The following is a 15625-nucleotide window of genomic DNA, read 5'->3' on the forward strand; positions in this document are numbered from 1 at the left end:
TTATGGATGGTGATGCAGGAACGATCTGTGGTAGCAGTCAGCCTTGCAACAAATTTGATGAGGCCTCTGACTGAAGGCTATTGCTGTTTGACCGTCTCATGGCAGTCATGACATGCTAACAGACGATATTTCACAGTAACATGTACTGGATGATGCCAAGCACTGCTAATCTAGATCATTTGCGTTTGCTGCACCTTTTTTGAATCTGTGTGGATGTATCATTAAAAGTCCTAACAGAGAGACATTGGTGTCGGGGACAGGATTCTTGCCCAGTAGGATCAATGGAAGATGTTGTGGAAAAAAACAAAACAAACTATTTTACCAAGCACTGTCAGGTGAAATCACTCAATCAGGTTTATTCATATATTGTGCACAATACAGAGAGCTTGTAGGACAATCAATAATGAAGCAGGTCTGGGTGAAAAGCTATGCCAGACAACACGTGAGTTTTATACCAAAGATAAAGGCTCCAAAACAAGGGATGAGACAGTCTGGTTCTGATGCAGCTGTAGAAAACAACTCCCAGCCTTGTACATGTAACCCAAATAGTTCTTTTGGTGAGAGTTCACAAGCATTTCATATAACATGGTCAGCAGATGTTAACTTGTAGTAATTTTCCACCACAAAGCAATGGGTTGAACTTCCTCCTACTCTGTCAGCCCTTTAGTCCTGCTCTGCATCTATGAAGAGCATAGGAGTTTCTTTCTGTCATGTGGTTGCAGTTCTGCTATTATTTGAGCTTTTGAGATGCTAATCAGTTGCTGACAGTTGTAAAAACAATGTCTTGCTGCCATGGTTACACATCATAGCAACTGTCAGAGAGTATAAAAAGTATTTGTAAGAATTTACAACAGAAGGAATAGTTGAATTTAAGTCCATCAAAAAGTAACTTTTAGCCATTTTGTCATGCAAATCTCAATATCTTGTATTGGGTATTTTTTTGACAGCTCAACACAAGGTAGTGATAATGAAATAGAAGAATGCATGATTTTTTGTTTCTTTACATATAAGATAAGAAAAGGTGTGGCATGTATTTGCTTTCAGCCAACTTGAATTAATACCTTCTGTCCTAAATTACCAGTTGCACATCTTCTAGGATGTCCCTACAAGTTTGGAACAGAATAATTGTATCCCCATTCAAGCCAGTTAATGCAAAAACTCCTAAATTCCAACAGATATAAATTAATTAGTAATTAATCTCAAAACACTTTACAAAATAAACTGATTTAAATTTTACACCTGGATACTGATCAATCCAATGCAACGACATTGACAGATTTAAATTCAAACTTGATCATAGTTATAATATCATTCAGACGAGTTTGGATTATTGTATGGTGTGAAAAAAGCACAGCTGATTTGATTGAATCGTTGACTTTGGAGTAATTTTTCTGCATGGATGATGGTGACAGTAGAAAGACATGACTCCCTACAGCTTAGAGTGAGAATAGACCATCTACTGCAACTAACATTCCTCTTTGCAAAGCAGTTTTACCATAGATTTTCAACAAGATCTAGACGTTTTTTTCTGGTTTGCCCTTTGTGTATGTCTAGCCCATGAACTCTGACCCATTACCCTGTCACTGCTTGTGACCACAGCATCTTCTTTGTTCTGTTACCTCTGATCTATAAACTAAAATGTTTAATTTTCTTTTTCCTTCCAACAATTTACTGCCCTTTCCACTCTTTTACAGAGGCAACATCTGTGGAGTTTTCATCTAATAGTTCTGTCCACAGATTCTCCCACCTAAACTGAAATGCTGCAGCTCCTCCTGCTTCTCTGATTAGCATTCTCAGACAGTCTTTCAGTCTTGATAGGTTTTCATACTCCTTTCATTTTCACATGATTGATTACGCAGGGCTCTTTGAGCTTGGGACATTATTTTATAACCTATTTCCACTTTAAAATTTCTCCCTAAGCTTAGCCCCAACCAGCTATGTTCATTGGTCAACATGATGCTGTTTATTCACAAGATTTCTCTGATAAACTTCTGAGGCCTTCACAGAATAGTTAGTGGTTGTAATGTAATACAATGAGAAAAATTTTAAATCTTTTTGCTAGTAGACAGAGTATTTCTAAGTTTCTGGGTGATTGTGAACTGTGTATGTTTTGAAAGGATATTTTCTTTTAAGACTCAAACCAACTGACCATCCCAAAAAAACAAATAGGTTAGCCAGTGTTGGTCCTGATTATGCACTTCCAGAAACACACACGATCAAATAAACCCACGTCTGCACCCATTGCACCTTTGTGTGGCTTGCGCTTTGTTCTGTTTTCTGAAACTGTCGTAGTTTCTGTGTTCACAAGAGTACATAATTACTGCAATAGTGTTTGCACATATCTGGCATTTCAAAATGAGTCTGTTGGAGAATTTCCTTTTGGTGTTTCTGTATAAAAGGTATTGATTTGATCATTATGAATGTGATTACTTGAAATGGGAGGGGAGCCAAGGTCTGAAAATCAATTTTGTCTTTGTGGCCCTTAAGTGTTTTCTATTTTTACGCCCAGTTTTCTCCCCTGTCCTGTTTCTTGGACTCAGGTCAGTCTAGATAAGGCTGCCAGCGGAATGTGGAGGATTATCTTTTAAACATGGCAAGCTTTATTTCATTAATGTGTCACTGGGAATGGAATCAGCCCAAGCCATGTTGGCCACAAAATCACTCTTCAAATAGCAACACGGTAGCTTAGCTCCGACTGAACTCTTCTGTTGGGTTGAGAGAATTATGTTGTCATTCTCTTCCCTCCACCACAAACATAAGGGAGCTTATAGGTTCATGCTCTGGGTATTAACAGAGGGATTAGTGAAGCAAGCTTCTGGGATGCTCCAGTCTGTGATGCACAGAGCAGCAAGCTCTTAATTGTTGAGATATCTCCTTGATGTAACACAATGAGGTTTTTATTTCAAACGCCCCAGAACAAGATGGCAGCAGATTTTAGATGCATTCTTTCTTTCTGTGGGGGACCCAACATGATGTGTGGGGAGCAACTGTCTTCCTTCAGACAGCAATTATTCCTCTATAATCTGAACCATAACTCTATGCGACGATAAGAAGCTATGAATTCTGTGAGATGTGGGTCAGATAAACTGTGAAGCTGGACGAATTAACGACATGATGTAGCAAATGGTTCTCATAGACTTAATTAAAACACTTCATAGATGAAGACGGAACAACTAAAATTAGCAGGAGACAGTTTGAGGTGTAATCCCTTTGTGGTGGGTGAAGGATGTAATACGTTAAGTGTATTTCTTCAAGCAAACAAATATTGCTAAAGCTAACATGAAACAATAACAAAGAAGACACTGAATCCATCTTCAGTAGCCGAAGATCAGATTACAAAGGTTTGGCCTCTACCCATCCCATATTGCACCCGCCATCTTTGACCCTTCCCACAGGTGGTGGTTGTTACATTGTATTTTCTGATTTACAAGCTGGTATCTCTTAGCAGCTAGCAGTGCAGTTTCCCACCAAAACTCTTCCTCAAATATCTGCACGCATTATTCATTAATAGTGCCTTGACACAGGAAAGAGTTGCTAATGTCATGTACATCTGTGCAGCTGCACTAATGCTGATGATAGAAAGCAGACTTGTTCCTCTTTTCTGTGCATTTCCAATTTTTATTCACAAAACCACAGAGCAGTTTTCTTTTCCACTGCCAGGCAACTTAAAAAAGCTCAGACAAAGTGAAGACTTCCATCAGGACTGAGAAATATTTTTGCTTTTATTTGCTTTCTAGACGTGCAGAATAAAGCATCACCAGCAAATGCAGGAACTCAATTAGGTCGTCAACTGTAGTTATATTTTTAAAGGTACATATGATTTCATAAATAGTGTCAATGTGCTGATTCTGAAACTGTGGTGACAAGTGAAGACCAGGAAGTACCACAATTAAGATCTGAGTCAACAGTCTACTTCTTTTTTTTTACAGTGAGGCTAACTAGAACAATAGAGCTAGAAGTTATTCTTTTATAACATGACTTTTTCTTAAGGTTTTAATGCTGAAAGTTTTGAATTTCATCCACACTTCTAAAATTTGCAATTTACATTTTTTTATTTATTTTATAAAGGGACATTTTTAAAGGTACAGATACATAAAATGTCAGTATAACAATAATAAACATTAATGAAGCAAAATTCAACGGTACCTTTTCGATTCCCTTCTGACCTACATTAAATATAAAATGCAATAGCAGAAAAAACAAATCTCCCTCACTGACTTTTCATTTATTTTCTTAATCTAAAAACAATTTTTAAGCTAAGAGCATTTTTGCACATTTCACAAATGGAAAGATTTGAATCACACTGGGTATTTACCACCGCAACTTTCAACAAAAATAATCACCATCAGACGAGCTGAGTGAGGGATGTTAGAACATGTTTCACATTGCATGTGGTGGTGGTTACCTCAGCAGAGAATTTCTTCTCACTTTATTTCCTTCTCCTTTCTCTGAAGAGCTCAGGAAGCTGAGAGTTTTTTTTATTTTATTTTATTCTTAAAATTTACAGTAAATGAAGAAGTTAAAGCACATACAGTATTTCCCACTTTATCCTACTGCACAGTCATCTCCAAACTCTTCCAGTTGCTTCTCAAACAGATGCTGATAACGCAGCAGAACCACTCTCGTCTCTACAGCAGCATGTTTGTGCTCTTCAACAACACAAGCCCTCTCACGCTCTGCTTTTAACAGCCATGGCAATTGGACTCGAAACTGGCCTTTTCTGTTGGGCGCAGAGAAATAGATGAAGGATCTATTTTTTAGCTGCTGTAGATTTGATTAAATATTCAGATATTTTCACTTCATAAACCCCTTAAAAACCTTTTTAGTATAATGAAATTCTAGTTAGCAGCTGCATTAAGCATAATTGCTGAACTTTTTCTGTTGATCTCTGAACCGCCTAGGAAAGAAAAAAAAAATCTCTAAACATTTGTTAACATTTGCACATTTGTTTTGAGAAAATAAAGTAGGAATTTTCTAAATAAACTCATAATCTTCTTGGACAAAACCAAAAACATATGCAGTCTTTTTATTAAATATTTTAATGAGAGTATCTTTGTGTTTTTCATCAACACGGCCTGATACAGTCACACACCATTACTTTCTACCCATTGCATGATTGTATTCGTGCTACTCCAGTGACCACACAGAGTGCTGCTTTGATGACTCTTTTCTGTGAACCTCAGCAACACTTTTGAACCATGTCCTTGTTCTATTTTCTACGCTCTGTCACAAATATCATTTCATTGCATCAGCTATGACCAGCTATGTTGTGAACGCCTAAGGTTTTTGATGCTGCTGTCCATAGCCTGTTTTCAAACAAACCAGATCTAATGTAAAATAGTTTATTTTTCTTAGACAGTTGTCTGCAGCAGCTGGCAGGATGCTAAGTCTTTAATATTGTATTGGTCTGAGTAAATGAAACACCTGTGACATGGTTTGGCCTTTTAGTTACCAAGGTTGTGTCCGTTTGTGTCATGTTACAAGCACAGATGTCAGTCAATTTCAGTGGGATTTTATGTCATAAATATGCACAAAATAGTTCATATTTGTGAAGTGGGAGGAACTCATGCCAACTCTGTATAGCTTCAGAGACTCAGAGATCAGAAGGGACAATTTGTTAACACAAGAATGTATTCCTCACTTTACAAATCTGGCATTTATATTCAGAATGACAAAAAGCAAGCAGTTTCTTATGCTTTTAGACAACAGCATAAGAAACCCTGTTAAAGGTCAGAGGGGAACATGGCAAGCATGTGGTACAATGACACTATGTGACAAAAGTTTACGTTTTGATCTACGTGCTAAAAGCTGAGGGGAGAAAAATTACCATTGCATATGTCCCTTAACACTCCATCTACACTGTGAAACAAAGCAGGGTCATGAAGAGAGGCTACTTTTTTAGCAGAGACAGGAAGAATGACCCAGTCTTAGTCCAAACCACCATCCAGTTGAGCACCTTTGGCAGTACTTAAAAATTGATGCTAATATGCAGTTTTTATTCAGTCTGACTGAAATTGAGCAAATTAGCATCTAATAGGCAATGGTTCAAGAGCTGCAAAACTGGCAGAGAGGAAGATTTACTACAGACATTGCAGTGAAATGTAGTTTTGCAATATATTAATAAGTAAGCTTGCCACACATTTTTGATTTTAATTTCTAGAAACTTTGTCAACAACCTTTACTCTCCAGAATCATGTACTTCTTCATGTTGGCTCAAAATGTAAAGTCCCAATATCAAACACTGAAATTTATGACTGTTATATGACAAAATGTGAAAATGAGAAGGAGTTTGATGCACTATTTCTAATGCAGCTTCTACACTGTTAAACACCCACAACCTTTTTAAATAGTGTCAATGTGCTGATTCTGAATCTGTGGTGACAAGTGAAGACCAGTAACTACAACAATTAAGATCTGAGTCAACAGTCTACTTCTTTTTTTTTTTTTTTACAGTGAGGCGAACTAGAACAATAGAGCTAGAAGTTATTCTTTTATAACATGACTTTTTCTTAAGGTTTTAATGCTGAAAGTTTTGAATTTCATCCACACTTCTAAAATTTGCAAAAGAAAAGAAAGGGACAGACGTCAAACTTGTCATTTTGTAACATAGGTGTTGTGTAAGAACATATGAACAAGCACAATGCAGCACAGTTCTTGCTATTGCCTCACAAACCACAAGTGTCATCATGTATTTTTTTCATAATTCTCTATTAATTTGGTTTTCCACAGAATATACCTCAGACTGTTGCACAGTGGAAAATTACATTTGTATCTCAAACATTTGTATAGTTTTCTAAACCTGTGAAGTAGAGACTAGGCCAAAACTGTGGCTTTCACTCACATTCAGGCTAACAGAGTCCATTTGAACACAAGCTTTAATAAACAGATTTTAAAGTAACTATAAGAAGTCAAATTTATCATGCCAGGTGGTAAAATGTTTGCTATATAAGGAATCCCATCTGAATGTATCGAATCACTGATTTTAAGGCAAATCAAAAACAGAGCGTCCATGTGGCGACAGTAGAAAGAAAAAACTCCCTTTTAATATGAAAAAGCCTCCAGCAAAACTATTTGAGTTTGTAACCATGTAACATTATGTTTCCATCTTAATTTGCAATTCCTTTTTAAACCACACCGGTAGATGAAAATAACAGCTCAGCCTGCTGTACGTCACCTTAGGTGCTTTGTAACACTATAAATACACCTTTAAAAACTTTCTCTCAAGCAAACACACACACACAAACACACACATGCACACGCCCCTGTGCACACAACACACACACACACACATGCCACACATATGTCTGCACAGCTATCTTTGCGGGGACTTTCCATTGACTTCCATTCATTTCTAGAGCCTAAACCTTACCCTTACCCTAACCCTAACCCTAACCAAAACTCAATTCACACCTTAGTCCTAAATCTGACCCCTGACCCAAAAACAACGTTTCCCCTTGTGGGGACCAGGATTTGGTCCCCACAAGGAGCAGTGTGTCCCCACAACGTAGTATATGTCAGGAAAATGGTCCCCAGAAGGTATTAGAAACAAACGCACTAGATTGGGAGAACAATAGCGGAGACTAGTTTTTATCAATGTGATTAATTGGTTATAGTAAACAAAAAGTTAACAATATGAATTATTCTGGTCAGACAGACATCTTCCCTCATGAATACAACTCATATGGACTACAATCAGACAAAGATTAGACAGAGGTAGTGTTCCAGCTACAAGAGTTGCAGCCTCATATACTGGATCAGAAAATTACAGAAAATTTACCAGCCGATATGGATTGCAACCATCAACTGAGGCTGAATTAAATAATGACTGGGATAGTGATTGGCTCCTGAGCTTACACTTCTATAAATCTATTTGCAGTCCAGTTTAAGGATTGACATTTGACAGATTTTCACATATTTAACTGCAAACAATTGTAAATGTTGTACTCTGCCAGCTTTACCCCAACAAAATATGTGACCAGCCAGGTCAGCAGTCATAAAAAGTATATACAAATCCAACGTAATATACATTAATCCTCTTGGAATGTGAGTAAACAGAGCTGAGACTTAATCGCGTGATTTGTGCATAACAGAATTGGGTGCTGTGTTTCAAAGATTCCCTTGTTCACTCGCTGCAACGAAGCTCACTCCTTGTTTCAATTAATAGCAAACCTTTAAATCATGTTTAACAGCTGCAGACACGATGGGGCTGACTGGCTGAAATACACGCCTCATCCAGCTGTCTGTTTGCCCATGATTCTTGGTAGTTATCTTTGATGATGCAGCAGTTACATGAGTTTGATTGATTTTAAAGCCGACTGTGATGTTTAACTTTCCATAAATTGCTGTTAATGCTCTTGAAGACTTAATTTGAAGACCCCTTGATCTGGACTTTACACATAGACTCTCAATTTTTTTTTTTTTCACTCATATTTTAATTTTGAATTTGACCTTTCAAATACAGTGTTGTAACCCATCACAGATTTCTTCAAAAAATATTTCCTCTTCTAATTTTGCTGTTTATACACAGTCAAATGTTTAAGATCAAACTCTTTTGAATATCAAAGACAACCTGAGAAAATACAAAATAAGTTTTTTGTCTTGATCACTTGACTAAAAAAATGATTCAAGCTACGTGAACAATAACTTTCCCCTCGTCTGATTAACTAAATATTAACCTATTGACCTTGTGATGCTTATAGTGCTTCACATGTTGTGATCTCCTGGATGAGTTGTGGATGGACTTTTGGAGTATTTGGCTGGCCAGGCACTCCTGGTCTGGTTTTTCAGTGCTCCATCTTGTCCATTTGTTGAATCCCTGTAATTTCCTACTGTGGTTCATTAAAGCACCAAAGCCTTAGAAATGACTATTTTTATCAATGTGATAAAAAAAACCAAAACAGCATGACACAAAATAACTCTGTAGGGGCGAATAATTATTTTTTATTTTTTTGTTAACAATGCTCTTTGTATATAATATTCAAATGGTTGGGTAAATTTAAATTAGTTCATACACTACAAAATGCTGGATTTAAACTTTATTGCACATAATGAACTAAATATTTCCATTGCTAGTAGCGATAATTTTAATTTAAAAATAATGTTCTGACTCAGACGGCATTTAAAAAGATAAGAAAATGTTAAAGTGCAAACGATACCCTGTATGCAAATCCTTTTTCAGTTATGCTTCTGTCTCGTGCCGAGAGCTCAAATTTTTTCTACTTTCTTAAGCGGTTTTGTAAGACGATTATGACATACCACACAGCATCACAACTGAGACGTTGGTGGTCAGACAACATCTCTAAAGTTCTCTGATGTCACTCTGTAAAAACACGTCTTACAGTGTTACAAAGGCGCTTTCATAATCTATTATGTCCAGGATTGTGCAAGGAATACTAAAACTGACATAAACACAATTTGTGCTTTTTTTACCCCTGTAAAAAAACAGCATAACGAGGGTTTAAGAAAAAAAAAATTCAATAGCTGCACTTAGAAGTGAGTGACAAAGTTAAAAAGGATTATTAAATAGGTCTGGCAAAACACCTGAAACTCGCCCTCACAAGTCAAGTGTTTAAAGAATTACTTTAAATGAAACCAACTCAGTGATTGCATACATTTAGCAACATCAAAAGGACTCCATACTCCTCTGAGTCATAACTTCAAAAGCCTGGGTAGGTGACTTTGTAAAAATTAACCAGGGGCATCTTTACTTCCTCTATCACCTACTCAAGACAAATCTGACCTGCTGGCTCCAATTTTCAATACATTCAGAAACAGTCTATGATTTCTGACATGACTGAGAGTTATTCAGGAATAGATTATTAACTATTCCTCTAAATGTAAGCCAAAGTTCACATTAATTTGGTTTATTTACTTTTCTTTTTATCACATGGCATTTTAAGCCTCTATTTGACAGTCATATAGATGGCTTTACTACATGTTGTTGCAGGGAGGGACATCGCTTTTACAGATCACCTCACTTACCTGCGTCACGTGATGACATGAACTACTAAACACGATTTAACTGTCTGGAATCAAAAAGGACTGCAAAGACTGTCTGTGACTGTCACAGAGGGAAAAGGCCAGTTGTTACCAAGGAAACTATGTTTGGCAAATGTGGGGGATAAATTGTGGCGGTGTCTCACTAATAATAATTTCTATTATCAGTGCTGAATGTTTAGATTATCATGTAAATAAGGGGCTGTGCCAGGCAGAGGCAGATTGGATTTGAAGGCTGGTGAATGGAAAATATCAAACAAAACAGCTGAGCAATCATGGCATGTTGGTCCATCCAAGTATGTCTGCAGTGGAGGTAAGCCCCTATTACCTGTGTTATTTCTTTTGAATTGAAAGCTTGTGGTAGAGCACATTTACTCTGAGGGGAGAAAAAAACCCACCGCATAAAGAGGAAGTCTTCTTCAGGTTACTTTAGTTAGTGTTGCTTCTTTTTTTTCATCACAATGCTATTAAGGAAACAAACAGTACTTCCTCTTGCTACACTAGTAACCTATAAGAGGAGAGATTCAGCCGCTCAAGTAAACATTTGAATCGAAACAACCATTTACAGAAGAGGTAAGAAATACATAGTTTTTATTTCGAAATGTTTTTGTAAATTGTTTTTTGATTTCTTTTAGCAGTATGAAAATCAGTGCTCGATTTCCTTAAGAATCAAGCATTTCTACAGTTTTATGCTGATATTTAAAAAATGTAGACCGTCATTTGAACTTGTTTACTACAGTCCAGGTCTCAGGTTATCTGCACTTTTTCACTTAATTTTTAACTTGGGCTAGTAGTTGAATAAATAATTATTTCTCTGATCAAATTTAGGCACAAAACCTTCCTTTTCAGATTAATTTGGTTTTATTTATTCACCAGACTGACTTAAATGGTGTTCATAATTTATTTGAAGGTTCTTAAATTTTATGAGACCTTTTTACTTTCAAACAGCATTGCTTAAAAGAAAAACGCTTCCCGAACTAAAATTAGCTTAACAACAGTGAGGTAGTGGTATATATATTAATTGGGAGTAATCTACATACCGATGCCTCCTATAGGTCACACAAGGAACACAGCTGTGACAAGCGAATACAACTCAGTAGACAGTAATATAATATTTTATTTTACTTTTACGTGTCACAACAAAAAAAGAAGTGGATTAGAGAGATAGTTTAAACAATCCTATTCATCATATTGTAGCACTTTTGTGGCAAGCCATTTGTATTAATTCAACGGCCTCAATATCAAGTATTATTTGACCTAATTGTGATTATATATCCCTAGAGAACGATGTAAAGGCCAGGGGGATCATGGTGACTTTGTTGAACTAAAACACATTCATATTTAATTTTTAACAAATAATTAGAAAATAATCAAACTTCTGATTTGACTGACCTTTTTAGGCTTGTTGTAATTTAATTCCTTAAAAGACTTATGAACTTGTCCACCTATGAAAAAAAGCAAGATACAAACGACATTTTCTATCTCAATTATTTTATAATTGAGAGGTGTTGAATTGAAATTTAAGTGTCAAAATTTAGAGGAAAAACTTCTTTAAAATTGCCACTGGTTTTGGCTGTCATACAGTCCCTATGGTATAACACAATCCAAATAATAAAGATTTAGGTTTATCTCCATCTACAAAATGTCCCAGAACTGCAATCAGTTCTGATAGGGGTCCAAACCTCTAACAAAGAAGGATTATTTGTTTAAAAAAACAAAAACCAGGTAAGAAAAAAGGGATAAAAAATATATAAATAAATAAAACAACTCCTAAAATAAATAGTCTATTTTTGCTTTATATTATGTCTATACATATAATCCTCATTATAGCTAAATAAAAGCAAAGAAGTAAATGACCTGTATGTACTTTGTTGAGCAGTGAAGTAATCACTTTCTACTCTCTCTTATCATCAGAACTCAGACCTCAAGGGAAAGATGAGCGTCGGGAAGACAGTGAAACCATCTTGTCCTGTCACGTTTTTTCCAGGCCACTGACCAAATAAGAAGCCTTTGTGTCCTTTGCTTTGGACTGCATGACAGATCAAACATTCCTGTGCAGTGGCCCATTTGTCCTCAGAGTCAGAGTCAAGGATATAATGTGACACATCTCAATCCCTGACACTTGTGCGAGAATAAATCTGAAGACAACATGCAGGAGTGCCACACTGGGCTGTGTCTCTCTGTCTACATCATCACCTTTGTGCTGGGCTTCCCCACCAATGTCCTGGCCTTCTACACCTTTTGGAAGAAAGTGAAGCAAAAACCCACGCCAATCGACATTCTTCTGCTCAACCTGACCATCTCTGATCTCCTCTTCCTCCTGTTTTTGCCCTTCAAGATGCAGGAAGCTGTGGACGACTTGAAGTGGAACCTGCCCTATGCCCTGTGCCCACTGTCTGGCTTTGTTTTCTACATGACCATTTACAACAGTACTTTCTTCCTCACTGCCGTCAGCGTAGAGCGGTACTTGGGTGTCGCTTTCCCTATCAAGCACACCCTGAAGCGTCGACCCATTTATGCTGTCGCTGCCAGCATCTTCTTCTGGATCTTCTCCTTCCTCCACCTGAGCATTGTATTCATAGTGCCATTTATTGGACAAGAACATGGCATAAATTCCACCTTAGCCATCCCTGAAAGCAAGAAGGACGTGTGTTATGAAAATTTTACTGATGCCCAACTAAAGGTCCTCCTGCCTGTGCGTTTGGAGCTCTGCATAGTGCTTTTCTGCATCCCCTTCCTCATTTCCAGTTACTGCTACATCAACTTCATCAGGATTCTGTCCAAGCTGCAGCACATCGACCGCCGCCGCCGCCTGCGGGCCATCGGCATGGCATTGGGGACACTAGTCGTCTTCGCCTTGTGCTTCGGCCCCTACAACGTCTCACACATTGTGGGCTTCATCAGAAAGAGGAGTCCCGATTGGAGAGACAAAGCACTGCTGTGCAGCACCTTCAACGCCTGTCTGGACCCTTTTATTTTCTACTTCTCCTCCTCTGCTGTGAGAGGAACTGTCGACAAATTGAAGCAAGGAGTTAAAAGTTGCCTCTGCAGGTGCGTGTCCTGTCACATGCTCCAGGACATGTGTGGGAGAGCTAACAAGAATGAGAAAGATAAGGAACACAAACAACAGGAGATCAATGCTATCACAACTGACAGGAAGGGGACTGGGAGCAGTAGCCTCAACTAATTTCTTCATCTCTGCAAGCAGGAAATTAATACCGCATTTATGTTTTTACCCATGTGAAAATGACTTGGCTGTGTATACTATGGCGGGATTTGTTTGACTCACTGATGAACTTGCGATGTGAGGCGCCCTTTTGTTTGCCTGAACAAGCCGCAGCAATTTTTAAAGGCAGCGTAGTGTGTAAAGCTGCAGAGACAGGCCTGCTTTGAACTGTCACATGAAATAAAAAAAGCATTTCTTGCATTAAGTAGCAGGGTTTCATAATAACACCCATAATGCAGTGGGGTGCAGGGATTGCATGCCGCAGGGATTGCAAATATGCAGCACCTAAGCAATAGCTTCAACTGTCACTTCCCTGCAATAAGATTGAGGAGCTTGTTGTTTTTTTGGATTGTTTATTTCCATTTGTAATCAATAGAGAGATATTGTCACTTTGGGCTCATTATATTTCAGGCTTTGGTGATGTTTTTATGTGGATTATACATTATATTTTTACTGAGTACTTCAAACGTAAGCATTATTTTTTATACATGAATCATATAAAAAGAGTTTTACATAATCATGTCTCCGAGTGTTTTGTAAAAAGATCAACCATGTAAAGCTGGTGTGTGTGCATGAGAGAGAGCGAGAGCGAGAGGAAACCAAACTTAATGAGAAGAGGAAGAAAACAGGTTCCTCTATAAACAGAATTTCCATATATGAATCACATAATAATTTGTTTGAGTAATTAATAACCATTCAATAAACAGGAGCAAGAAAGAAAGCCACTGTGTGCATGAGGAAGTAGAGATAATGAGTGATTTGGTTTTAAAGAAGCAAAAGCATGAAAGCTGATTGTACCCACTGCATCTCCATCAGATCAGCAACGTTACATAAAATGCATGCTACTTGTGTATTTTTCCATTTATAAATTTAGAGAAAACAATGATTAATGCGATCACTCAAAACTCTTCTAAGTTGATAAAACAGCCTGTGTTTGACGTCACTAATCTGCTTATAAATGGTTCTCCATATTGTGTTCACTTTCTCTGGGACTAGTTCTTCTTTTTTTGTGGTCAGAGTTATATTTATAGATCACACAACATGTGAATGAACAGATCCACCACATGTTCCAAAGAGAAACAATTCTCTGACATAAGCAAAATGTTGGCATAGGCAGTAATCCTGTTTGGTGAGGATTAGAACAGTACGGAGGTTGAGCTAATCACTGTATCTGCTTGACAGGTGGATGACGAAATTGTGCATTTTGACTCATAAATGCTGGAGAATGACTAACATGGGCAGGCTACAAACCACTAAAGCAAGGGAAAATGATCTCAAACTACACAAGCATGGTATAGTGAAAGAGATGTGATATGAAGTGTAAGAAATTGATATAAAATATGACAATTGTGAATCTTTGTGTACATTTGTACTTATTATGAGCATGTTGCTCTGTTAATTTGGGACTGTTCTTAAGCTAAATAACCATAATACAAACAAGTGCAATAATGTTTTATACAATGATTTAATGCCCACTTTTTCAATTATTGTTTTTTCTTGCAAAAATATTTTAAGTAATGGTCATGAAATCTTTGGATGTTATAAAAATGGCCCCACAAGTCTTTCTCAATTTATTCAGATTTACAATTATCCGTAGATATTTTCACTTCACTTCTATTGGTCAGTCCAGTGACGGCTGCCAAATAAATCCAAAAACAAACTTTGAACTTCATCCAATTGCCATCACTGACAAGAAGCTTATAAAACGTAGCTCTGTCATGTTAAAAACCCCTAAAATAAATAGATGCATGTATTTATTTAATCCTACAGGAAAAGTTTGGAGCCTGTCTTAATGAGAGTTTTTAAAAGTCATTGTAGATTTTCTTTTATAATCACTCCATTGGGAAGGGTGATTACACCTGTATGGAAAAGAGTACTTGCTAACTAGGGATGAATCATGTTTGTCCTGTGATGGATCTCTGCTTAAATTTGCATGAACTTGTTTGTCAAAGGTTGGTTTGCTGAGAAAAAACACCCAGAATCCCAGCAGTCCCTTTTTGAATATGTAGTTCCTGAAAGACAGTCATTGGTTTTCCCATCAGTGTTGACTTTTTTCTAATCCTGGGTGATAAGTTACAGTGATAAGGCAATAAGAAAAACACCCTTGGGAGATGATATCAGTACAAGCGTCTGTGTTTGCCAAAGGCAGAGAAACACTGTCCTCACATGACCATCATCACTGTCCCTGTATCCGGACATCATTGACTGCTGTGAAAAACAACGCTGAGCCAATTAAACAACATTCTTTAAAGGCTTTCTAGGATTCTTCGAAATTTCCAGTAAACATCTCAGCCATCAGAGGAAGCACATTTTTACATTCCAATGTGCAATCAACTAATTTGGTGTGGCATCTGGAATCTGGAACAAGAAAATTACAGCATTGACTTGTCTGTTTTATCAATT

At 37.3% G+C, this 15625-nt stretch overlaps 1 protein-coding gene across 2 annotated transcripts; it reads left to right on the forward strand.

Annotated features, from left to right (window-relative positions):
- The first annotated feature begins 10043 nt into the window (after window positions 1-10043).
- On the forward strand, window positions 10044-13739 carry LOC114142396 (free fatty acid receptor 2-like). Of its 2 annotated transcripts, none has more exons than XM_028013667.1 (2): window positions 10044-10309; window positions 11911-13739. In XM_028013667.1, exon 2 carries the CDS (start codon window positions 12146-12148, stop codon window positions 13181-13183), a length of 1038 nt encoding a protein of 345 aa, XP_027869468.1. In that variant the 5' UTR covers window positions 10044-10309; window positions 11911-12145; the 3' UTR covers window positions 13184-13739. The 2 variants fall into 2 exon arrangements, with proteins under 2 accessions (XP_027869468.1, XP_027869467.1); XM_028013666.1 differs by lacking the exon at window positions 10044-10309 and adding an exon at window positions 10450-10569.
- The last annotated feature ends 1886 nt before the right edge of the window (window positions 13740-15625 follow it).

Source organism: Xiphophorus couchianus, chromosome 3, assembly GCF_001444195.1.
Source record: "Xiphophorus couchianus chromosome 3, X_couchianus-1.0, whole genome shotgun sequence".
NCBI classification, from domain to species: Eukaryota; Metazoa; Chordata; class Actinopteri; order Cyprinodontiformes; family Poeciliidae; genus Xiphophorus; species Xiphophorus couchianus.

What these genes read in the sequence shown, in the direction of transcription:
- LOC114142396 (XM_028013667.1), top strand. Translation starts at nt 12,146, where the DNA reads ATGCAGGAGTGCCACACTGGGCTGTGTCTCTCTGTCTACATCATCACC.